This window comes from Scyliorhinus torazame, chromosome 9 (genome assembly GCF_047496885.1).
Source record: "Scyliorhinus torazame isolate Kashiwa2021f chromosome 9, sScyTor2.1, whole genome shotgun sequence".
NCBI classification, from domain to species: domain Eukaryota; kingdom Metazoa; phylum Chordata; class Chondrichthyes; order Carcharhiniformes; family Scyliorhinidae; genus Scyliorhinus; species Scyliorhinus torazame.
This window is the reverse complement of record NC_092715.1, coordinates 102,919,198-102,943,449: the sequence shown is the minus strand read 5'-3', so window position 1 is coordinate 102,943,449 and position 24,252 is coordinate 102,919,198. Positions and strand designations below refer to the sequence as shown.

At 49.9% G+C, this 24,252-nt stretch overlaps 1 protein-coding gene across 6 annotated transcripts in view; it reads right to left on the bottom strand.

The window, feature by feature from the left end:
• The window catches only part of LOC140429410 (uncharacterized), a 379,567-nt gene that overhangs the window by 67,969 nt on the left and 287,346 nt on the right, over positions 1-24,252 (bottom strand). For 5 of the 6 annotated variants that reach the window (XM_072516350.1, XM_072516351.1, XM_072516353.1 and 2 more), the window contains one exon: positions 6,772-6,930. The exons of the other annotated variant lie outside the window; for it this stretch is intronic. In XM_072516350.1, coding sequence (XP_072372451.1) covers positions 6,772-6,930 — 159 coding nt within the window. The remainder of the gene's footprint in view (positions 1-6,771; positions 6,931-24,252) is intronic. 6 annotated transcript variants of the gene reach the window in all.

Here is a 24,252-nt window from a genome sequence, read left to right as displayed (position 1 = left end):
GCTGGTACGGGAAATTCTCATTCTTGTTTTTAAGTGCCTTATGGCTTTGCTCCACCGTAACTCTGTAATCACGTCCAGTTTCCCAACCCTAGGAGATATGTGGAATCCTCTAAATCTGGCCATTTGAGCATCCAGATTTTAATTGATCCATCATTGTTGGACTTTCCTTCAGCTGGCCAGTTCCTAAACTCTGGAATTCCCTCCCTAAACCTCTGTACTTCAATTTCCTCTATTAAGATGGTCTTAAGACCTACCTGTTTGACAAAGTTTTTGATCATCTGCAGTATTTCTTTGTGAGGCTCAATGTCAGATTTGTTTTATAATGCTTTTGTGAAGATCCATGGAATGTTTAACAACGTTAATTCAAGAATAGAAAAATACAAGAAATCGGAGCAGAAGAGCCCACACCATAACAGAACGCCCCTCCAAAATGTTTCACCATTCAACATGATCATGACTAATCTTGGAGTTCAACTCCACTTTCCCACCTGCTCCCTGAGAGACCAAAAATCTCTATCTCAGCCTTGAATATTTAATGGAGCCGACAAGTCTCAGGGGTAATGAATTTCAAAGATTCACAGCCCTTTGAATGAAGAAATTTATTTTCATCTGTCTTAAATGATTGCCCCATTGTCTCAAACTGTGCCCCTGTGTTTTAGATTCCTAGATCGCTGGGAACAATCTTCCACCATCAACCCTCTCAAACACCTTCTATGATGCAATGAAACCGCTGCTCATTCTTTTAAACTCCAGAGAACATAGGCCTAATTTACTTAGCCTCTCATCATAGAAGAACCCCCTCACTTAGGGACCAATTTAGTGAACATTCACTGCACCTTCTCCATTGCAAGTATATCCTTTATCAAATCTGAGCCCAAACTGTAAACAATATTCTAGATGTGGTTTCACCAAAGCCCTGGACAATTGTTGCAAGACTCATTTATTCCTGCAATCCAATCCACTTGTATTAATACCAAAAGCACTACATAAATGACAGTTGTTGATTAATTGGGAATTAATGCAGAGTAAATTTTATTATCTGGAAGACTTTTGATACTCATTGGGCGGGATTTACCCGCCGTGTTTTTCGGCAGGGGAGGTGACCCGCCAGCAGGATCTACCGGTTCCGCCAATGGGATTTCCCGTTGACAGCAGCCCTCGTCGCCATAAAACCCGTGCGTCGGCGTGGGACCAGAATTTCCTGCCAGCGTGAACAGCTGGTGAATCCCGCCCAAAGACTATTAACTGTTTGGAATAATCTACCCGGTAGGGTAATTAAAAACAACGGGGTATTAAACAGGAGATTCAGGAACATGCTACAAAAGATCGAATAAATTAGACTTATTGATTGATAATTTTTGAAATTCTCTCATAGGATGTGGGTGCTGCTGCCTGGGGCACATTTCCTAATGTGCATCCTTAATTGCCCTTAAGAAGATGTTGATAAGCCATGCTCTTGAACTGCTATAGTCCATGCTATAGTGTAGGTATACCCACAATGCTGTTTGGGTGGGATTCCAACCCAATGACAGTGAAGAAATGGAGATAGATTTGCAACTCGGCATAGTGTATGGTTTGGGGGGGGTGCAGGGATGAATTTGTAGGACATCTTTCAATGTGGGTATGCCATTGCACATCAGCACATGCCATGGGTGACCCTGCCAGAGGCTTAAGACTCCCGATGGCATTGCCCTCAAGATCAATGGAACGTTCAAGCTTCTCCGCCACGGCAAGATGACAATCCAAGGAAAGTAGCTGTTTGATAATAAGACATTCTGTGATGGTGATGTCACTGAATATCACGGGGATGTGGTTGGATTGTCCATTGTTGGAGATGCTCATTGCCTGGCACTTCTGTGGCTCAAATGTTAGTTGCCATTGTCTTTTTTTTTGAGATTTTTTATTTAAAACAAATTTGTAACATTTACAGAGAGAAAAAAGGCCATATGCAAAGAGCCTTAACATAGTGAAAACGAACAGTGGGAAAGAATAAACATGTTAATAAGGCACTTCCCCTGTCAGCTCTGTTTGCCCATGCCACACATGTTTAACTAAACTAATGTGGCTCTAACCCCCCCCCCCCCCCCCCCCCCCCCCCCACCTCCCCTGCCCCCCGTGACCTGACCTGCCAGGTCAACCCTCTGCTTGGCCCTAGCCCACCCCTCCTCTCCCTGGTGCCCCCTGACCTACGCTAGCTACACTGACCCCTACCTACCCTTGGCGCCTGTCTGTCTCCCGCCTTCCCCCCACACACCAAGGACCCATTAACCTGATTGTATCTCATCGTGCCCTTTCATGTCCCTTAACCAGCCCATAGCCCACCCCCATTATCAGAGGCCCCGATCTCCTGCCGAAAGGTACCAAGTGCAGGGCCCCCTTTGCAGCCCCCCCCCCCTCTCGTTGCAAGCTCCCAAAAACACACCCTACACAATGCGCCCCTCCAGCCCCCGCTCTCTGTCCCGGCTGAAAACAATCTTGGATAAAACATTACAGTACAGGATAATTTAACAAACCGCAGCCACACAAAAGCTCTGAGAGCCCAGAGTCCTTTAGTTCAAGACCAGCTTCTTCTTTTAATAAAAGTCCACTCCTAGTCAGAGCAAGTTAGGTTAACAGACCGCCGCCACTGTACAGCACTGAAAAAAACTAAGTGCCCGTTAGTTCAAGTCCAGTTTCTTATCTTTAATGAAAGTCCAAACCTGTTCTGGTGTCTCAAAGTAGTCGTGGAGTTCCTCAAACATTACCCAAAGCTTCGCAGGATACAGCATTCCAAACCTCACCTCCTTTTTGTAGAGGGCTGCCTTTACCTTGATAAATCCTGCACGCCTCTTGGCCAGCTCCGTTCCCAAGTCCTGGTAAATGCGCACCTCACAGTTCTCCCATCTGCTGTTCCTCTCCGCCTTGGCCCATCGCAGCACACGTTCCCTGTCAGCAAGCCGGTGAAAGTGGACCACCAAGGCTCTTGGCCGGTCGTCCGTCCTGGGCTTCTTTGCGGGGGCTCTATGCGCCCCATCCAACTCCAGGGGTCGAGGGAAGGCCTCCGGTCCCATCAGCGCCTCGAGCATACCTTTCACGTATGCACCCACATCCGATCACTCGCAGCTCTCGGGGAGGCCAACGACCCTCAAATTCTGCCTCCTGGCTCTGTTCCCCAGCTCTTCAAGCTGCGCCTGCATCCTCCTCTGGCAGGCGTTCAGCTCCTCCACCTCGTGCTCCAGCTCCGTTACCGTGTCCGCCTGGCTGGAGAGCTTCACCTCGACCTCCCTGAGCGCCTTCTCTTGGACCGCCTGTGTCTCGACCATTCGGTCCATTACCGCTCTCATTCGGTCCAGCGTATCCCTCCTCAGTTCAGCGAAGCAATTCCTGAAGAACTCCATCTGTTGCTCCTTTGGCCAGTGAACCTCTGCTCCCTGGTCCCTGCCGTCCGCCATGCTTTGCCGCCCGGCCTTGGGTCCCCGCTGCTCCCGCTTCGATCCTTGCCGCTCCACTCGACCACTTCTGGTCCAGCTGTCCATACCCCGGGGGGAAAGCCTCTTCCCTCTCGTCTCCTCCACCGATTCAGGTCGCCAGGTTCCGGAAAAGTCCGTTGGAAAAGGTCCGTTTGCCCATCGTGGGCGGGAGCGATCCGACCTGCAACCTGCTTCCTCGAGGGCGCCACGGGAAGTCCATCTTACTTACCATTATCAGCTCAAGCCTGAACTTTGTCCAGGCCACGCTGCATATGGGCACCAATTACTTCATTGTCAGTGGAGTTGTTAATGGTGCTGATACTTGTGGAATCATCAGAGAGCATCCCCACTTGTTCAGAATCTGGAACCAAATGTTTAATTGAGTGTTTTTCCACAGGGTAGACTGGTTGACTGTTGCATAGTGATCTGCCTTTTCAAAAGTGAGGACTTCCACGAGGGAGACAAAATGTAGAGTTGAATTAGTCTTGAAGGCACCAGTTCCAATGTTCCAGTAGTTCACAATGAAGATGAGGTCTTACAAATTTGATTGCATTTTTTGAGGAGGTGACTAGGTGTGCAGATGAGAGTAGTGCGGTTGATGTAGTCCACGCAGACTTTTTTAAGGCTTTCGACAAGGTCCCTCATGGGAGCCTGATGAAGAAAGTAAGAGCACATGGAATCCAGGGCAATTTGGAAAACTGGATTCAAAACTGGCTTATAGACAGAATTAAGCGATCCCATGCCGACAAATCAGATCAAAGCTTTGCAGTCCTGTGACAGTCCTGCTACATCCAGTCCTGATTGGAGGTGTGTAATTAAACAAATAATGGGAGGAGGAGGTCCCATGAAAATACCAATGTCAATTATTATGCAGCCCAACATGAGGGCAAAAGAGAAGGCCAAACTGATTTTAACCATCTTTAACCAGAAATGTCAGGAGATGATCCCTCGCTGCCTCCTCCTGAGGTCTCCATCACAACCAAAGATAGTCCTCAGCTAATTTCATTCACTTCACATGATTTCAAGAAAATGCCAAAGACACGAGATACAACAAAGGCACGGGCCCCGACAACATGTCAACTGTAATGTTAAAAGACTTGTGCTCCAGAACTGAATATGCCTCGAGTCAAGCTCTTCCAGCACAATTACAATACTGGCATCTACGTGACAAATTGAAAAATTGGTCAACATATCCTATTTACAAAGAGCAGGACAGTCTGGCCAATATTGCCCGAGTGTACTGTCAATCATCAGCAAAGTAATGGGAGATGTAATTGACAGGGCTAGAAATTGATGCCTGCTCATCAACAATCTGCTCACTGATACTTGGTTGGATTCTACAACGACCACTCAGTTCCAAACATCATTACAACCTTGGTCCAAACATGGACAAAAGAGCTGAATTCAAGGGGTAACGTCAGCGTGGCTGCCCTTGACATCAAGGCAGCATTAATAAAGTGTGGTATCAAGGAGCACTAGTATGAGATTGCATTATCTGAACAGCTATGATGGAGGTGAAGCATGGGAAAATAGAATTGTGTTCTTACAGGAAGCAGGATGTGAGAATGTGGTTGATATGGGAGTCAGTGAGCTTATAGAGAATATTTGTTGATAACCGTCCACAGAAATGGAGATAGAGAGGTCAAGCAAAGGAAGAGTTGGAAAATCAACCATGTGAAAGTGAGAGAAGGGCAGAAAGTTGATGACATTTTCCAGTCCAGGACAAGGGCAGGGACTAGCATCTATACAGCTGTTAATGTACCAGAAAAATGTGAGGGAGACGACCTGAGCAGTACTTAGATAAAGGGGGGCGGAATTCACCCCCCCCCCCACGCCGGGTAGGAGAATCGCTGAGGCGCCGCGCGAGTCCCGCCACGCCGCCCCGGCACGTGATTCTCCCACCCCCCACCCAAACCGGCGTGGCGAGAATCACGGCTGGCCGCTGGGAGAATCACCGCTCGCCGTTTGTAACGGGCGAGCGGCGATTCTCCGGCCCGGATGGGCCGAGCGGTCTGCCCAACACGACGGCTTCCCGCCAGCACCGTCCACACCTGGTCGCTGCCGGCGGGACCAGCGCGGGAACGCTGGGGGGGGGGGGGGGGGGGGGCGGCCTGTGGGGAGGGGGATTCCTGCACGGGGGGCGGCCTCAAAAGCCCACGTTCGGTGCCCACCGGTTGGCGGGCCGGCCTCTCTGAAGGAGGACCTCCTTTCCTCTGCCGCCCCGCAAGATCCATCCGACATCTTCTTGCGGGGCGGCCTCGGGGAGGATGGCAGCCGCACATGTGTCGGTTAGCGCCGGCCAACCCGCACATGCGCGGTTGACGTCATTTACGCGGCGCTGGCCGCATCATTTACGCGGCGCCAAGGCCCGGCATGCGTAAATGACGCGGCGCTGCTACTAGCCCCCCGGGGGCGGGAGAATAGGGGGCTGGGAGCGGCCTCCGACGCCGGAGTGAAACACTCCGGTTTCCACTCCGGCGTCGGGACTTAGTCTCCCGATGGGAGAATTGCGCCCAGGATGTTCCATGTACCCCACAAAAAGGAAGCAACAGTTCGGACCCATATGGCTATCCAGAGCACCACCCTTCATTTTGAGGAAGTGACTTAAGTTGAAGGGTTGGTTTTCAACGTGAAAACAGGTTCAGCTAGGTGAGAAAGATGGTGATGGGGACCAGGCTCCACTTAAAGGGAAGTGGTAGAACGCTGGGGTCCGAAAGCTGGGGTCCGAAATGTATCATAGGATTCCGATTTACATGTTTTGGTAAGGACCCATATGCCTCTGGTGATATGATTAGGAATGCACTGTATTGGAGTGCATCAGGAACACATTGATAAGTATCTTACTGCTAATTTAAACTCATCCATCCTGTTCCCAATGTATTAAATTTACCATAAAGACTTAAACTTTTTTATGTTTCTCTGAAACATAAATATTTCCTAAAGTCCCAGCGACTGTTACGGAGACAGTAAATACCACATAATTTCTTGCTCTTTTATAGATAGTGCTGTGGAATTTTAACATCCACCTCACTGGACTTTACTTTAAGGCAGATGTCTCAATCTAGCATTCCCTCAGTACTGTACCGAGACTAGATGAGATACAGAAATCCAGTAGTAGGACCTGAACTCTTAGTCTTCTAACTGAAAAGAGAGTGATAATAAGTCAAATTGACGCAGAAGTAAAAACTGCGAAGTGAAGTTATCAAAGCAGAAAATAAGACTTTCAGTTTTGAAAGTTCAAAAAATGTCAGTGCATTTTTCAGATATTATTATCTTAAATCTATTCCTAGTACAATGCTCTCACAAGTTTTAGCTTGGTCACCTGTTGCATAGCCATGAGCCTGGAGTAGTTAGCTGCTTTCACTAAGGCCTCAACAGCTCTCTTTGTCTGACGTTGAGCAGCACCATGAGGAAAAGCAGGCAGCACTGAAAGCATATTCTCCACAGTGAATTCCTGGCAGATCGGATGTTTCAGTTTTGCCTGCAAAAGATTACACAGCCAATCATAATGCATACAGCGTTTTACTCACAGAAGAATTCATACTAAACTTAATCAAAGCATATGTGAAAGTAAACACATTTTGTAGTATGCAGAATTATTCACAGGGATAGTAAAAACTGTTACAGAATTATAAGAATTTTTTCTCAACTGACAGTCCATACATGTGGCATAGATAATACACACGGCATTTTTAAACACTGGGCTGAATTTCCCCTATGAAGGCGGGAAACTGGACAAGGGACTGTTTTTCGGACACAAACCCACTACCAATGGGAAATTGACTAAAGTCAAGATTCTCACATGAGTGAGCCCTTAATTGGATCAGAAATAGGTTCCCTGATCAATTAAGGGTAGCAGATGGGTTCACAAAGCTGGAGGGTCAATGAGAGGCCCACCAACTTCAGAGAAGCACCCAGCTTCAGTACAAGGTAAGAAACTGGAAGGGTGCTTCAATAAGAAGGTGCCCTCTCAGCCACTTTTTAAAAACTTTTATTTTAAAATCACAAAAGAGAGCGAGGCAATGATTGAGAGGTGCGGCATGGGATTTGGGAGTCCTTCCACAGAGCAGCAATTGGATATACTCCCACCGATGGCAGGAATGGGGATCTGTAGGCGTTCAAGGCAGGAGGGGGGATCTGGAGGCGTTCAAGACAGGTGACCCTGACCGATACAAGACTTTTAGGTACGACCTCCGCAAAGCCATCAGGGCGCCAAAAGACAATACCAGAATAAGCTAAAGTCACAGGCTAACGACATGCACTCTCGTCGGCTGCTGCAAAGCTTAAACAATATAACGGGCTACAAAGTAAAGCCGAGTAGAATCTCTGGCAACAGAGTACCCATCCACAATGTACTCTGTATTCTATGTTCGTTTCGAGCAAGAAACCAAAAAACCGTTGGCAACTGTCCCAACTGCCTCGGACACACCCATACCTACCGTCACAGCCTCCGAAGACAGATTGGCCTTCTTGAAAGTGAACTCTCAGGAAGCAGCAGGTCCTGACGGAGTCCCGGGTCATGCACTCAGATCTGGCATGGACCAACTGGCGGGTGTGTTAATGGACATCTTCAACCTTTCCCTACTCCGTTCTGAGGTTCCCACCTACTTCAAGAAGACCACCATCTTACTGGTGCCAAAGAAGAACCAGGCAATGTGCCTCAATGACTACCATCCGGTGGCCTTGACATCCATCATTATGAAGTTCTTCGAGAGGTTGGTTATGGGACACATCAACTCCATACTCCCAGAATGCCTTGATTAACTGCAATTCGCATAGCGTCACAACTGGTCCACAGCAAGCGCTATCTCCCTGGTCCTACACTCATCGATGGAACATCTCGACAACAAGGTCTCTTACATCAGACTCCAATTCATTGACTACAGTTCCACCTTCAACACCATAATCACAGCCAAGCTCATATCCAAACTCCAAAACCTAGGGCTTGGCCCCTCCCTCTACAACTGGATCCTCGACTTTCTGACCCATAGAGCACAATCAGTAAGGATAACCAACAACAACTACTCCACGATAGTCCTCAATACTGTGGCACCGCGGACTTCCGGTTGCGGCGATGCACTGCTAAGCCGCACGTTTCGGCAGCTCCCGTTCTAACGGACTTTTGGGCTCTTTTCCGGAGCCCCAACGGAATTTTTTTTAGACCAAACCCAGTGTGGGGTGAAGAAGGAAGACCCCCCCCCCCCCCCCCCCCCCCCCCCCCCCGTGTGTGTATGGAAAGGACCAGCGGTAGTGGCCAGATTGCGAAGGATCCTTTGGATCAGCGGCAGAGAAGAGAAGGGAGAAGCAAGATGACGGCGGATGGAGCCCAGACGACATGGGTCCCGGACCAGCAGGAATTCCTCCGACGATGTGTGGAGGAACTAAAGAAAGAGGTGCTGGCGCCGATGTTATTGGCAATCGAGGGACTGAAGGAAACACAAAAGGTCCAGGCGATAGAGCTCCGCGGAGTGAAGGCAAAGGCAGCCGAGAATGAGGATGAGATACAGGGCCTGGTGGTAAAAACAGAGACGCATGAGGCGCTACATAAGAGGTGCATCGAAAGGTTGGAAGCCCTGGAGAACAGCTCGAGGAGGAAGAACCTACGGATTCTAGGTCTCCCTGAAGGAGCAGAGGGAGCTGATGTTGGGGCTTATGTGAGCACGATGCTCCATACGCTAATGGGAGCTGAGGCCCCAACGGGCCCCCTGGAGGTGGAAGGAGTCCTTGTGAGAAGACCAAAGGCAGGTGAAATACCAAGGGCGATAGTGGTGAGATTCCACCGCTTCATGGACAGAGAGGCGGTCCTGAGCTGGGCCAAGAAGGTACGGAGTAGCAAGTGGGAGAATGCGGTGATACGAGTGTATCAGGACTGGAGTGCGGAGGTGGCGAGAAGGAGGGCGAGCTTTCATCGGGCCAAGGCGGTGCTTCACAGGAAGAAAATAAAATTTGGGATGCTGCAGCCAGCGCGATTGTGGGTCACGCATCAGGGCAAGCATTTCGAAACGGCGGATGAGGCATGGACCTTCATTCAAGAAGAGAAACTGGACTAGATCTGAGAGTTTAATATTGGGGTGGAAGTAACGAGGTGGTGGTACAGAAATGTAAAGTGGGAAAGGGGAGGTTTAATATATAGTAACGTTGGGTGGGGAATTTCTCTCCCCTTGATGGGGGGACACGAAGAAATGTGGGCGCCGGTGGGAAAAAGGGACAGAGAGGGGGAGGGGGAATGAGGGAGCTGCGCCATAGGGGGCGGGGCCGATAGGAAAGCACGGGGTTTTCCCGCGCTATGGAGATGATGGCGGGAAGATAGGCGCAGGAAGGAAGAGAGCCCCACACACAGGGAGGTTAAAGAGAGAACGGGGGAAGCCGGGGTCAACTAGAGTTAGCTGACTTTCGGAAGCATTATGGGTGGAGTAACCATGCTAGAGGGGGATCTAGCGGGGGGGGGACTAACTGGGTTGCTGCTGCTGAGATCAAGGGGGAGCTGGCAAGAGAAGAGGTGGTCGAGACGGGAAGGCGCCGCCTGGGGGACAGGTGGGTGCGCGGGGGGGGCTGGCCCAGAAAAGGGGATGGCTAGTCGGCGGGGGGGGGGCGGGGGCGGGGCGGGGGCGGCCCCCCAATCCGGCTGATCACGTGGAATGTGGGAGGCCTAAATGGGCCGATTAAGAGGGCCCGGGTGTTCGCGCACTTAAAGAGACTGAAGACGGACGTAGTCATGCTCCAGGAGACGCATCTGAAGGTGGCGGATCAGGTTAGGTGAAGAAAAGGATGGGTGGGACAGGTATTCCACTCAGGGTTGGATGCGAAAAACAGGGGGGTGACGATACTGATGGGGAAACGGGTGTCGTTCGAGGCTAAGAATATAGTGGTGGATAACGGGGGCAGATATGTGATGGTGAGTGGTAGATTGCAGGGAGAGGCGGTCGTGCTGGTAAATGTATATGCCCCGAACTGGGATGACGCGGGATTCATGAAGCGGATGCTGGGACGTATCCCGGACCTGGAGGTGGGAAGCTTGGTAATGGGGGGGACTTCAACACTGTGCTGGATCCAGGGCTAGACCGGTCTAGATCCAGGACCGGGAGAAGGCCGGCAGCGGCCAAGGTGCTTAGGGGATTTATGGAACAAATGGGGGGACTGGATCCGTGGAGGTTTGCTAGGCTGTTGGTCAAAGAGTTTTCCTTTTTCTCCCACGTCCACAAGGTATATTCCTGAATAGACTTCTTTGTTATAGAACATAGAACATTGAACGATACAGAGCAGTACAGGCCCTTCGGCCCACGATGTTGCACCGACATGGGAAGTCAAAAAACAAAAGCCATCTAACCTACACTATGCCATTATGATCCATATGCATATCCAATAAACTTTTAAATGCCCTCAATGTTGGCGAGTTCACTACTGTTGCAGGTAGGGCATTCCACGGCCTCACCACTCTTTGTGTAAAGAACCTACCTCTGACCTCTGTCCTATATCTATTACCCCTCAGTTTAAGGCTATGTCCCCTCATGCTAGCAATTTCCATCCGCGGGAGAAGGCTCTTACTGTCCACCCTATCTAACCCCCTGATCATTTTGTATGCCTCTTAACCTTCTTCTCTCTAACGAAAACAACCTCAAGTCCATCAGCCTTTCCTCATAAGATTTTCCCTCCATACCAGGCAACATCCTGGTAAATCTCCTCTGCACCCACTCCAAAGCTTCCACGTCCTTCCTATAATGCGGTGACCAGAATTGTACGCAATACTCCAAATGCGGCCGTACCAGAGTTTTGTACAGCTGCAACATGACCTCATGACTCCGGAACTCAATCCCTCTACCAATAAAGGCCAACACTCCATAGGCCTTCTTCACAACCCTATCAACCTGGGTGGCAACTTTCAGGGATCTATGTACATGGACACCTAGATCCCTCTGCTCATCCACACTTCCAAGAACTTTACCATTAGCCAAATATTCCGCATTCCTGTTATTCCTTCCAAAGTGAATCACCTCACACTTCTCTACATTAAACTCCATTTGCCACCTCTCAGCCCAGCTCTGCAGCTTATCTATGTCCCTCTGTAACCTGCTACATCCTTCCGCACTGTCGACAACACCACCGACTTTAGTGTCGTCTGCAAATTTACTCACCCACCCTTCTGCGCCCTCCTCTAGGTCATTGATAAAAATGACAAACAGCAACGGCCCCAGAACAGATCCTTTCGGTACGCCACTTGTAACTGAACTCCATTCTGAACATTTCCCATCAACCACCACCCTCTGTCTTCTTTCAGCTAGCCAATTTCTGATCCACATCTCTAAATCACCCTCAATCCCCAGCCTCCGTATTTTCTGCAATAGCCTACCGTGGGGAACCTTATCAAACGCTTTACTGAAATCCATATGCACCACATCAACTGCTCTACCCTCGTCTACCTGTTCAGTCACCTTCTCAAAGAACTCGATAAGGTTTGTGAGGCATGACCTACCCTTCACAAAGCCATGCTGACTATCCCTAATCATATTATTCCTATCTAGATGATTATAAATCTTGTCTCTTATAATCCCCTCCAAGACTTTACCCACAACAGACGTGATGCTCACCGGTCTATAGTTGCCGGGGTTGTCTCTACCCCCCTTCTTGAACAAAGGGACCACATTTGCTATCCACCAGTCCTCTGGCACTATTCCTGTAGCCAATGATGACATAAAAATCAAAGCCAAAGGCCCAGCAATCTCTTCCCTGGCTTCCCAGAGAATCCTAGGGTAAATCCCATCAGGCCCCGGGGACTTATCTATTTTCAGCCTGTCCAGAATTGCCAACACCTCTTCCCTACGTACCTCAATGCCATCTATTCTAATAGCCTGGGTCTCAGCATTCTCCTCCACAACATTCTCTTTTTCCTGAGTGAATACTGACGAAAAATATTCATTTAGTATCTCGCCTATCTCTTCAGACTCCACACACAACTTCCCATCCCTGTCCTTGACTGGCCCTACTCTTACCCTAGTCATTCTTTTATTCCTGACATACCTATAGAAAGCTTTTGGGTTTTCCTTGATCCTACCTGCCAAATACTTCTCATGTCCCCTCCTTGCTCGTCTTAGCTCTCTCTTTAGATCCTTCCTCGCTACCTTGTAACTATCAAGCGCCCCAACTGAAACTTCACACCTCATCTTCACACAGGCCTCCTTCTTCCTCTTAACAAGAGATTCCACTTCTTTGGTAAACCACGGTTCCCTCGCTCGACGCCTTCCTCCCTGCCTGACCGGTACGTACTTATAAAGAACACGAAGTAGCTGTTCCTTGAACAAGCTGCACATATCCAGTGTGCCCAATGCTTGCAGCCTACTTCTCCAACCTATCCCCCCCAAGTCATGTCTAATGGCATCATAATTGCCCTTCCCCCAGCTATAACTCTTGCCCTGCGGGGTATACTTATCCCTTTCCATCACTAACGTAAACGTCACCGAATTGTGGTCACTGTCCCCAAAGTGCTCACCTACCTCCAAATCTAACACCTGGCCTGGTTCATTACCCAAAACCAAATCCAATGTGGCCTCTCCTCTTGTTGGCCTGTCAACATATTGTGTCAGGAAACCCTCCTGCACACATTGTACAAAAAACGACCCATCTAATGTACTCGAACTATATCGTTTCCAGTCAATATTTGGAAAGTTAAAGTCTCCCATAATAACTACCCTGTTACTTTCGCTCTTATCCAGAATCATCTTCGCCATCCTTTCCTCTACATCCCTAGAACTATTTGGAGGCCTATAGAAAACTCCCAACAGGGTGACCTCTCCTTTCCTGTTTCTAACCTCAGCCCATACTACCTCGGAAGAAGAGTCCCCATCTAGCATCCTCTCCGCCACCGTAATACTGTTTTTGACTAGCAGCGCCGCACCTCCCCCTATTTTGCCTCCTTCTCTGAGCTTACTAAAACACCTAAACCCCGGAACCTGCAACAACCATTCCTGTCCCTGCTCTATCCATGTCTCCGAAATGTTATGAGTCGGGCACTGATCTTGAAGGTGGCAGGAACGGAGTACTCGGCCATAGCCGTTTCAGACCACGCCCCGCACTGGGTGGATCTGGAACTAGGAGAGGAGAGGGAGCAGCGCCCACTTGGCGACTGGATGTGGGACTATTGGCGGATGAGGGGGTCTGTGGAAGGGTGCGGGGGTGTATTGAGAGATACCTGGAGGTCAATGACGATGGTGAGGTTCAGGTGGGGGTAGTATGGGAAGCGCTGAAGGCGGTGGTTAGAGGCGAGCTGATCTCCATTAGAGCCCACAAGGAGAAACAAGAGGGCAAAGAAAGGGAGAGATTAGTGGGGGAGATTTTGAGGGTGGATAAAAGATATGCGGAGGCCCCAGACGAAGGACTATATAGAGAAAGGCGAAGACTTCAGATGGAGTTTGACCTGCTGACCACAGGAAAGGCAGAGGCACAGTGGAGGAACGCACAGGGGAGGCGATATGATTATGGGGAAAAGGCGAGCCGGCTGCTGGCCCATCAACCTCGTAAGAGGATAGCGGCGAGAGAGATTGGGGGAGTTAGGGATGAAACGGGAACTATGGAGCAGAGAGCAGGGAAGGTAAATGATGTGTTTAAGACCTTTTATGAGAGGCTATATAAGTCCCAACCCCCGTGGGGAAAAGAGGGAATGCTACATTTTCTGGACCAACTAAGGTTACCGAGGGTGGAGGAGCAGGAGGTGGCAGGTGTGGGGGCGCCAATCGAGGTGGACGAGGTGACTAAAGGACTGAGGAACATGCAGGCAGGGAAGGCCCCGGGACATGATGGGTTTCCAGTGGAATTCTACAGGAAATATGTGGACCCGTTGGCCCCGCTGCTGGCGAGAACCTTTAACGAGGCCAGGGATGGGGGGATACTACCCCCGACAATGTCGGAGGCGACGATATCACTAATTCTGAAGCGGGATAAAGATCCGCTGCAATGCGGGTCATACAGGCCTATCTCACTCCTAAATGTAGGCGCCAAACTGCTGGCAAAAGTGCTGGCGACAAGGATAGAGGATTGCGTCCCGGTGGTGGTGCATGAAGACCAGACAGGGTTTGTAAAGGGGAGACAACTGAACGTTAACGTTTGACGGCTGCTGGGGGTGATGATGACGCCCCCAGTGGAGGGGGAGGCAGAGATAGTGGCGACGATGGATGCGGAGAAGGCATTTGATAGGGTGGGACTATTTGTGGGAGGTGCTGAGGAGGTTTGGGTTCGGGGAGGGGTTTGTTAGATGGGTCAGACTCCTATATGGGGCCCAGTGGCAAGTGTAGTCACAAACCGGCAAAGATCGGGGTATTTTCGGCTACACAGGGGAACAAGACAGGGGTGTCCCCTGTCCCCATTACTGTTCGCGTTGGCAATTGAACCACTGGCCATAGCGTTGAGGGACTCTAAGAAATGGAGGGGAGTGGTTAGAGGGGGAGAGGAGCATCGAGTGTCACTCTATGCTGATGACTTACTGCTATATGTTGCGGACCCTGTAGAGGGGATGCCAGAGGTTATGGAGATACTGAGGGAGTTTGGAGATTTCTCGGGATACAAGCTAAATATGGGGAAGAGCGAGCTTTTTGTAATACACCCCGGGGACCAGGGAAGAGGAATAGACGCTCTGCCATTAAGGAGAGTGGAAAGGAGCTTTCGATATCTGGGGATCCAGGTAGCCAGGAACTGGGGAACTCTACACAGACTTAATCTGACGCGACTGGTGGAGCAGATGGAGGAGGACTTCAAGAGGTGGGATATGTTGCCACTCTCAATGGCGGGCAGAGTGCAGGCAGTAAAAATGATGGTCCTCCCGAGGTTTCTTTTCGTGTTTCAGTGTTTCCCCATTCTGATCACAAAGGCCTTTTTCAAAAAAATAGACAGGAGTATTATGAGCTTTGTGTGGGCAGGGAAGACCCCGAGGGTAAGGAGGGGGTTCCTGCAGCGCAGTAGGGATAGAGGGGGACTGGCGCTGCCGAGCCTGAACGACTACTACTGGGCCGCCAATGTGGTGATGGTTTGTAAGTGGATGAGGGAGGGAGAGGGGGCGGCATGGAAGAGGCTGGAGATGGCGTCCTGTAAAGGAACGAGCCTAAAGGCGCTGGTGACAGCACCGCTGCCGTTCTCCCCGAAAAGGTATACCACAAACCCAGTGGTGGTGGCAACCTTGAGGATCTGGGGGCAGTGGAGGCGACACAGGGGGGTGACGGGTGCCTCGGTGTGGTCCCCGATTAGGAATAACCACAGGTTTGTCCCAGGAAGGATGGACGGGGGGTTCCAGAGTTGGCAACGAGTAGGAATTAGAAAACTGCGGGACCTGTTTATAGACGGGACGTTTGCAAGTCTGGGAGCGCTGGAGGAAAAATATGAGTTGCCCCCGGGGAATATCTTCAGATATATGCAAGTGAGGGCGTTTACGAGGCAACAGGTGAGGGAATTTCCGCTGCTCCCGACACAGGAGATCCAAGATAGAGTGATTTCCGGGGTATGGGTCGGGGAGGGCAAAGTGTCCGAAATATATCAGGAGATGAGAGACGAGGGGGAGGCGATGATAGAGGAGCTGAAGGGAAAATGGGAAGAAGAGCTGGGAGAGGAGATTGAGGAGGAGCTGTGGGCTGATGCCCTAAGCAGGGTAAATTCCTCGTCTTCGTGTGCCAGGCTTAGCTTGATACACAGAGCACATATGACAGGAGCAAGACTGAGCAGGTTCTTCGGAATGGAGGACAGGTGTGGGAGGTGCTTGGGAAGCCCGGCGAACCACACACACATGTTCTGGTCGTGTCCGGCATTGGATGAGTACTGGGGGGGCGTGGCAAGGGTGATTTTAAAGGTGATGAAGATCCGGGTCAAGCCAGGCTGGGGGTTAGCGATATTTGGGTTAGCGGAAGAGCCGGGAGTGCAGGAGGCGAAAGAAGCCAATGTTCTGGCCTTTGCGTCCCTAGTAGCCCAGCGTAGGATTTTACTCATGTGGAAGGAAGCGAAACCCCCCGGCGTGGAGGCCTGGATAAACAACATGGCAGGGTTCATAAAGCTGGAACTAATAAAATTTGCGCTGAGAGGACCGGCTCAGGGGTTCTCCAGGCGGTGGCAACCGTTCCTTGACTATCTCGCGGAACGTTAAGGGAAGATAGAGTGACAGCAGCAGCAACCCGGGGGGGGGGGGGGGGGGGGGAAGGGGGGGGGGAGCACTATTTTTTGTCACTTTGTTAGTTCACTATATTATTTAAATAATGTTATTTACCAGTTATTGTATTATTTTTATGTTGATTTGTAAAAATGGGAAATTTTGTTTGAAAAATTTAATAAAATATATATTTTTTTAAAAATACTGTGGCACCGCAAGGCTGCGTACTTAGCCCCCTACTATATTCCCTATACACACATGACTGAGTGGCAAAATTTGTCTCCAACTCCATCTACACGTTTGCTGATGATACAACTGTAGTGGGTTGGATCTCGAACAACAATGAGTCAGAGTACAGGAGGGAAATAGAGAACCTAGTGGTATGGTGCAATGAAAACAATCTCTTCCTCAATGTCAGCAAAATTAAGGAGCTGGTCATCCACTTCAGGAAGCGAAGTGTCGTACACACCCCTGCCTGCATCCATGGTGCCGAGATGGAGATGGTTGACAGCTACAAATTCCGGGGTGTGCACATCAGCAACAATCTGTCCTGGTCCACCCATTTCGACGCTACAACCAAGAAAGCGCAACAGCACCTATACTTCCTCAGGAAACTAAGGAATTCGGCATAATAATAATAATAATCTTTTATTGTCACAAGTATGAAGTTACTGTGAAAAGCCCCGAGTTGCCACATTCTGGCGCCTGTTCGGGTAAGCTGGTACGGGAATTGAACCCGCGCTGCTGACCTTATTCTGCATCACAAACCAGCTGTTTAGCCCACTGAGCTAAACCAGCCCTTACCAGCATGTCCACACTGACACTTACCAATTTTCAGATACACTGTAGAAAGCATCCTATCTGGCTGCATCACAGCTTGGTGTGGCAACTGCTCAGCTCAAGACCGTAAGAAACTATGGAGAGTCGTGAACACAGCCCAGTCCATCACGAGAACACTCCTTCCATCCAATGACTCTGTCTACACCTCCCACTGCCTTTGGAAAGCGAGCAGCATAATCAAAAACCCCTCCCACCCAGATTCTTCTCTCTTCCTGGGCAGGAGATACAAAAGTCTGAGAACATGCACGAACAGATTCAAAACAGTTTCTTCCCCACTGTAACCAGACTCCTGAATGACCCACATGGACTGGACTGATCTCTCCATGCATCCTCTCTACTGTGCAGCACTACATTCCGTATGCTTCACACAATGTCTATGTATTTACATTGTGTATTTATCGTATGTCCTATGTATTTCATGTATGGAACAATCTGTCTGGACTGTACTCAGAACAATACTTTTTACTGTTCCTCGGAACACTTGACAATAAATCTAAATCTAGGCTGCCCAGGAGTGCTGTGCTGGCACCCAGTCTGCAGCTGAGTGCCCAATTCCACACAGTTAACCTGCACCCCCCTCATTATGTCAGAAACTGGAGGCCTACTGGAAAATCTAAGTCGGCCTCCTTAATCGTTGTTCAAAAAGTTTTTTAAAAATATTTTTATTGGTATTTCGAGTAACAGTTACAGAACAGAAAAGAAAAGGAGTTGGGTTTCTCACATAGACTATACAACGCCCAAACAGACTGACTGGGGCTCTGATGCTGGATAATATTTACATTTTACTTCCATTTTGATTTTTACACTGGTTTGCCAGGTTCCTCCGGGGCCTCTGCTGCTTGGCGGTAGGGGTTGTTCCCAGTTTCCCCCTTTCTATGTCTTGGTTTGGTTGGGGCTTCCTCCCCTTGCTCGTCTGTAGACTTCTTTCCGCTGGTGGGGGGGGGGGGGGGGGGGTTTGTGCGTGTGGGTGAGGAGTTCCCACTCCCCCTCCCATGATCTTCAAGTATTTGAGGGAGGATAGGTATACTTGTTATCCCATGCAGGGAAGGTCTGTGCTCCCTCCAGTAAATGGTTCCCCTCCTCATTCCATCACTGTTTCTTTCGAGTTCCCCTCTCTCTGGGCAGCATACCATATCCCACCCCGTTCTCTGTTCCCTCCTTCGCTTCCCCTTTCCTCCCTTCTCCCCTCTGGCTGGTTGCTGGTTGCCGACAGGTCTTCAAATAAGCTGCGAATTTGCTCTATGTGGTGTGGGATCTCTGCTTGGATCCTCTTGTTTCAAATTTGATTTTCTCTAGCCTCAGGAATTCGGCCAGATCTGAGAGCCATCCCGGGGCCCGGGGCAGTGCTGCCGACTTCCACCCGAACAGAAGTTTCCATCTGGCAATCAGTGAGGCAAAAGTCAAGGCTTCGGCACCTTTCCCTGTCCAGAGCTCTGGGTGCTCTGACACCCTAAAGACCCCACAGACAGACATGGCTCCATCTCAACCCCCACCACCTTGAACATAGCCTCGAAGAGGCCTTCCAGAATTCCCTGAATTTTGGGCAGAACCAGAACATTTGTGTGGTTGGCCGGGCCCCCCACCCGGTACCTCTCACATTTGTCCTCCACCTCCAGGAAGAACACGCTCATGCGTGCTTTGGTACTACCTTGAGCTGCATTAGGCTTAGCCCAGCGCAGGATGAGGTGGGATCGACTATGTGCAGAGCTCAACCCAGAGTCCGCCCACTATCTCCGTGCCCAGTTCCTCCCCCTCTTTTGTCTGGTCTCGTCCTGTGGAGTCCTTACCTTTTCTTTGAGTTTCCTGTATATGTCGTTGCATTTGTCGTCCCCTAACAAGACCAGCCCTACCATCGTGTCCAGGAATATGTATGTGGGTTTCTGGGGGAATGTTTTCATCTCCTTGTGGAGGAGGTTACGCAGCTGCAAATGTCTGAGCTTGTTCCCTTTCGGGCATTGGGGCTTCTCTGTGAGTCCCCCAGAGTTGCCAGTCTGTCGTTCACGTACATGTCCTCAACCGTCAGCATCTGTCTGTCTTCCCGTAACTTTCCAAAAGTACCGTCCATCCCTGCTGGCGTGAACCTGTGTTTATTGCAGAAGGGGTTCCTGTGGACACCTCACCCAGTTCAAAATGGTGCCTGAATTGGTTCCATATCTTTAAGGTGGTTATTACCACTGGGCTCCTGGAGTGAGTGTGTGTGTGTGTGGGAGGCTGGGAGTGGCACGGTGGCCAATGCTCGGAGAGAGGTCCCCGTGCAGGAGGCCTCCTTCATTTGGAGCCAGTCCTTCTCTGACTCCCTTAGCCACCCCCACACCCTCTCCATGTTGGCCGCCCAATGTTAGAACAAAAGTTTTGGAAGGACCAGGCCTCCCATGTGCCGCCCTCGTTGTAGAATGGATTTCCGTAGTCTAGGAACTCTTCCTCTCCCCCTCAGACGAAGGCAGTGATTAATTTGTCGACTTTGGTGAAGAAGGATTTGGGACGAAGATCAGGAGCAATCTGAATACCAAGAGGAACCTAGACAGCACAATCATTTTGATCATCTGTACTCTTCCCGCCAGCGAAAGAGGGAGTGAGTCCCAACTTTGCAGGTCCCTTTCCACCTCTTCCACAAGGCTGGAGAGGCCCCATTTGTGGCGCATGGTCAAAGATTACGACCTCCCTTTTGTTACCAAAGTCCTTAAATGTGTTGTCAACTCCCAAATCCATAGCCATCTTTCCTGCATTTCCATATCTGAGATTCTTCTATCAGGTTTCCTCACCTGCCAGAAGGCCAATGGTCTCCACTCTAAACATCCCCTTGTTATCAACTCCATTACTTCCTCTGACAACTGTTTGAGATTAAGCTAGTATCTCGCAAACCTGATGTCATATCCAATCCTGTAATGAGTTTCCAGTGGTAGAAAAATGAAGGCAGCATGGTAGCATTGTGGATAGCACAATTGCTTCAGAGCTCCAGGGTCCCAGGTTCAATTCCGTCTTGGGTCACTGTCTGTGCGGAGTCTGCACATCCTCCCCGTGTGTGCATGGGTTTCCTCCGGGTGCTCCGGTTTCCTCCCACAGTCCAAAGATGTGCAGGTTAGGTGGATTGGCCATGATAAATTGCCATTCGTGTCCAAAATTGCCCTTAGTGTTGGGTGGGGTTACTGGGTTATGGGGATAGGGTGGAGGTGTTGACCTTGGGTAGGGTGCTCTTTCCAAGAGCCGGTGCAGACTCGATGGGACGAATGGCCTCCTTCTGCACTGTAAATTCTATGATAATCTATTATATTTGTACAGATAAATATTAGAAATAAGGTACAATTTTCAGTTGGTTTAATTTAATGTTTCTGTGGTTGGAAAACCTGTAGTTAGATTTATGCTGGACAAAGGTGTTTCCATGTGTGTGGGTTGGTTAAGTTCCAACTGTGTTTCTATTGTGCTTAGGGAGGGCTACGGTATGAAGAATAAATAAATAATAAGCATGCTTAGCAACTGGGCCTTCTAAGGTAGAGAAGCTTTCAAGTTTTAGTTTAGCTAATTTGATTGCAGTTGGCGATAGGTAGTGAGAGAGAAGGCAGCTCTCACAGCTCTGCTGGAAGCAGTTGATTTTAAAAGGCTAAAGAAGTAACATCTCTCTCTGCCTTGTGAGACGATAAGTCATACTATCGAGTAATGGTTAAGAAACTGAAGCTGGAAATCTAAAGTCCAGCGAGTTAAGGATTAGAGAAATGAAGAGAAGTGTCCAAGAAATCTGGAGTTAAGTGAACTAAGCCAAAGGTATTGTTCAGAAGAATTCAAGGAATGCACTGGAAATTCTATGATCTCTCTGATCTATGAAGAGTAAACAAAGTGTTCTAAGTTAGAATCCTAGAATCCTTACAGCTAGAAGGAGGCCATTCGGCCCATCGGGACTGTACTGACCATCCAAAAGAGCACTCTAGCTAGACCCACATCCCTGTCCTAACCTCGTAACCCCATAACCCCACCTAATCTTTTGTAGATTAAGGGTCAATTTAGCATGGCCAATCCACCTAATCTGCAAACTCTTGGGCTGTGGATGGTAACCGGAGCACCGGAGGAAACTCACGTAGACACAGTCAGAACTCCACACAAACATTGACTCAAGGCCAGAATTGAACCCGGATCCCTGGCACTGTGAGGCAGCAGTGCTAACCACTGTGCCACCGTGCCTCCCCGAGTGAAAGAGACAATTGCAGTAACCAGATTTAAAGTGGGACAACAGTTTTCAAAAGTGTTATAACCTGCCTACTTACCATTGGCTGGGGACTAATGACTATCCCACAATCCTGTGGGAGTATGAGCTTCCCCAATGAGGGGGGCGGAGAAACCACTAGTAAACTCCTAGTATAAATAAAGCTGGCCAGTTCAGGAACCAGCAGGAAGGAGTATGTAGCAAGGGATGTTACTGCTACTGTTATGTATATATGTTATAGTAAATAAATGTTATTACTTTGTATCCTTAAAACTCGTGCTGGATTCTTCATGGCCCTTACAAAACTGGCGACGAAGGCTAAAGTGAATAGCTGTCTACACTGCGGAAGCCACCTCCCTGGATTTCTGTTGGATACAGGTTGGAAGTTGTTTTCTACTATACCATGCCTCTGTACGAACGTTTGGATGTTTTTGATGCTGCGCTGGAAAGCTGGAACCAGTACACACAACGGATGCGTTACTATTTCCGGGCAAACAATATCACCGAAAACGAGCGCCAGGTGGTCATATTGCTCACCGCCTGTGGCCCGCATACGTTTGGGGTGATTAGGAGCCTTACGTACCCAGCTGCGCCGGACACCAAAACGTTTGATGAACTTGTGAATATAGTGGGGCAACATTTTAACCCAACCCCGTCCACGATAGTCCAGCGTTACTGGTTTAATAACGCTGAGAGGACCCCTGGAGAATCCCTTGCCGATTTTCTATCCAGGCTACGCAGGATTGCGGAGTACTGTGACTATGGTGAGACCTTGTCAGAAATGTTACGCGACCGTTTGGTTTGCGGTATTAACAATGCGGCCACCCAGAGAAAGTTGTTAGCGGAGCCAACATTGACTTTTCAACAGGCCATTCAAATAGTATTGCCCCGAGAGAGAGAGGAGTACAGGAGCTACAGGGAATGGAAGTGCATGCCTTGGGGCGCAACCCCTTCCGTCCAAAAACGTCCCCCCGCACTCCTGCGGTACCTTGGGTGAGGCAACGTCCGGACCGACGCCAGTGGCCGTCGGACATTCGTCCCCGAAGGGAGCCTTCTCCAGAGCCAATGGATGAGGAGCCATGTCCGTGTCAGACTTGTAGGCGCCGACCCCGTTGCGGGCGGCGGTCCTGGGGGCGCCGTCGTTCCGACCGAAACTGGGACCAGCCCAGGGGCCGTAACTGGGACCAACCCAGAGGCCGTACCTTCCATGTGGATGAACCTGCGGCGACTACTCCTGAGGACATGGAGACGGAGGACGACTGCCTGCAGCTGCATTGTGTGGCAGCTCCCCGTGTGTACCCCCATTAAGGTGACAGTACGGGTCAATGGCCACCCGCTTGAGATGGAGTTGGATACTGGCGCAGCGGTCTCCGTGATCGCCCAGAGGACATTCGACCGCATCAAGCAGGGTATACAGACCCTTACATTAACCGACTCACAGGCCAGGTTGGCCACCTACACGGGGGAACCACTGGACATTGCAGGAACTACAATGACCCCTGTTGTCTATGGACGCCAGGAGGGGCGTTTCCCACTTATCGTGGTGCGTGGCCATGGGCCCAGCCTGTTGGGTCGGGACTGGTTGCGCCATTTGCGGTTGCAATGGCAGCACATCCTCCAAACAGTTTCTGAAGGGTTGACTGAGGTGCTAGGACGATACCCAGATGTATTCCGGCCTGGTTTGGGGAAAATAAAAGGGGCCATAGCCCGTATCCAAGTTGAACCAGTATTTCCGGGCGCGCCCAGTGCCTTACGCCTTGCTCGAGAAGGTAGAAGGGGAGCTCACTCATTTGGAGAGTTTGGGTATTATCAGGCCCGTCCGTTTTGCTGACTGGGCAGCACCAATTGTACCTGTAATGAAGCCAGATGCCACAGTTCGCTTGTGTGGCGACTAGAACTTACAGTGAATACGGTTTCCCGGCTCGACCGATATCCAATGCCTCGCATAGAGGATCTCTACGCGAAACTTGCAGGTGGACTCTCGTTCACAAAATTAGATATGAGTCACGCCTACCTGCAGTTGGAGCTGGACCCTGCCTCCCGACCATATATAACGATTAATACACACCAGGGCCTGTATGAATATACAGTTGCCCTTTGGAGTATCCTCTGCCTGCGCAATTTTTCAACGTGTTATGGAGGGCATTTTGAGAGGTTTACTACATGTGGCTGTCTACCTAGATGACGTTTTGATTACAGGGATGTCGGAGCAGGAACATTTGGAAAATCTGGAGGCTGTCCTTAGACACCTTTCGGAGGCTGGAGTCTGTTTACGTCGCACAAAGTGCGTATTTTAGGCAAAGGAAGTAGTCTACTAGGTTATCGGGTGGACCGCGAAGGTCTGCACCCCGTCGCAGAGAAGGTGCGTGCAATTCAACAGGCCCCCGCCCCGACTGATACTTCGCATCTTCGTTCTTTTCTCGGTCTCGTAAACTATTACGGGAAGTTCCTCCCCAATCTGGCAACTACGCTGGCCCCTTTGCACCTTCTGCTAAAGAAAAATCACACCTGGGTTTGGGGTCAGCTGCAAGAAACCGCTTTCCGGCGGGTAAAGCAACAATTGTCGTCGTCTGGGTTACTAACCCACTATGATCCTGGAAAGCCTTTGCTCGTCACATGTGATGCATCCCCGTATGGTATTGGGGCCGTCC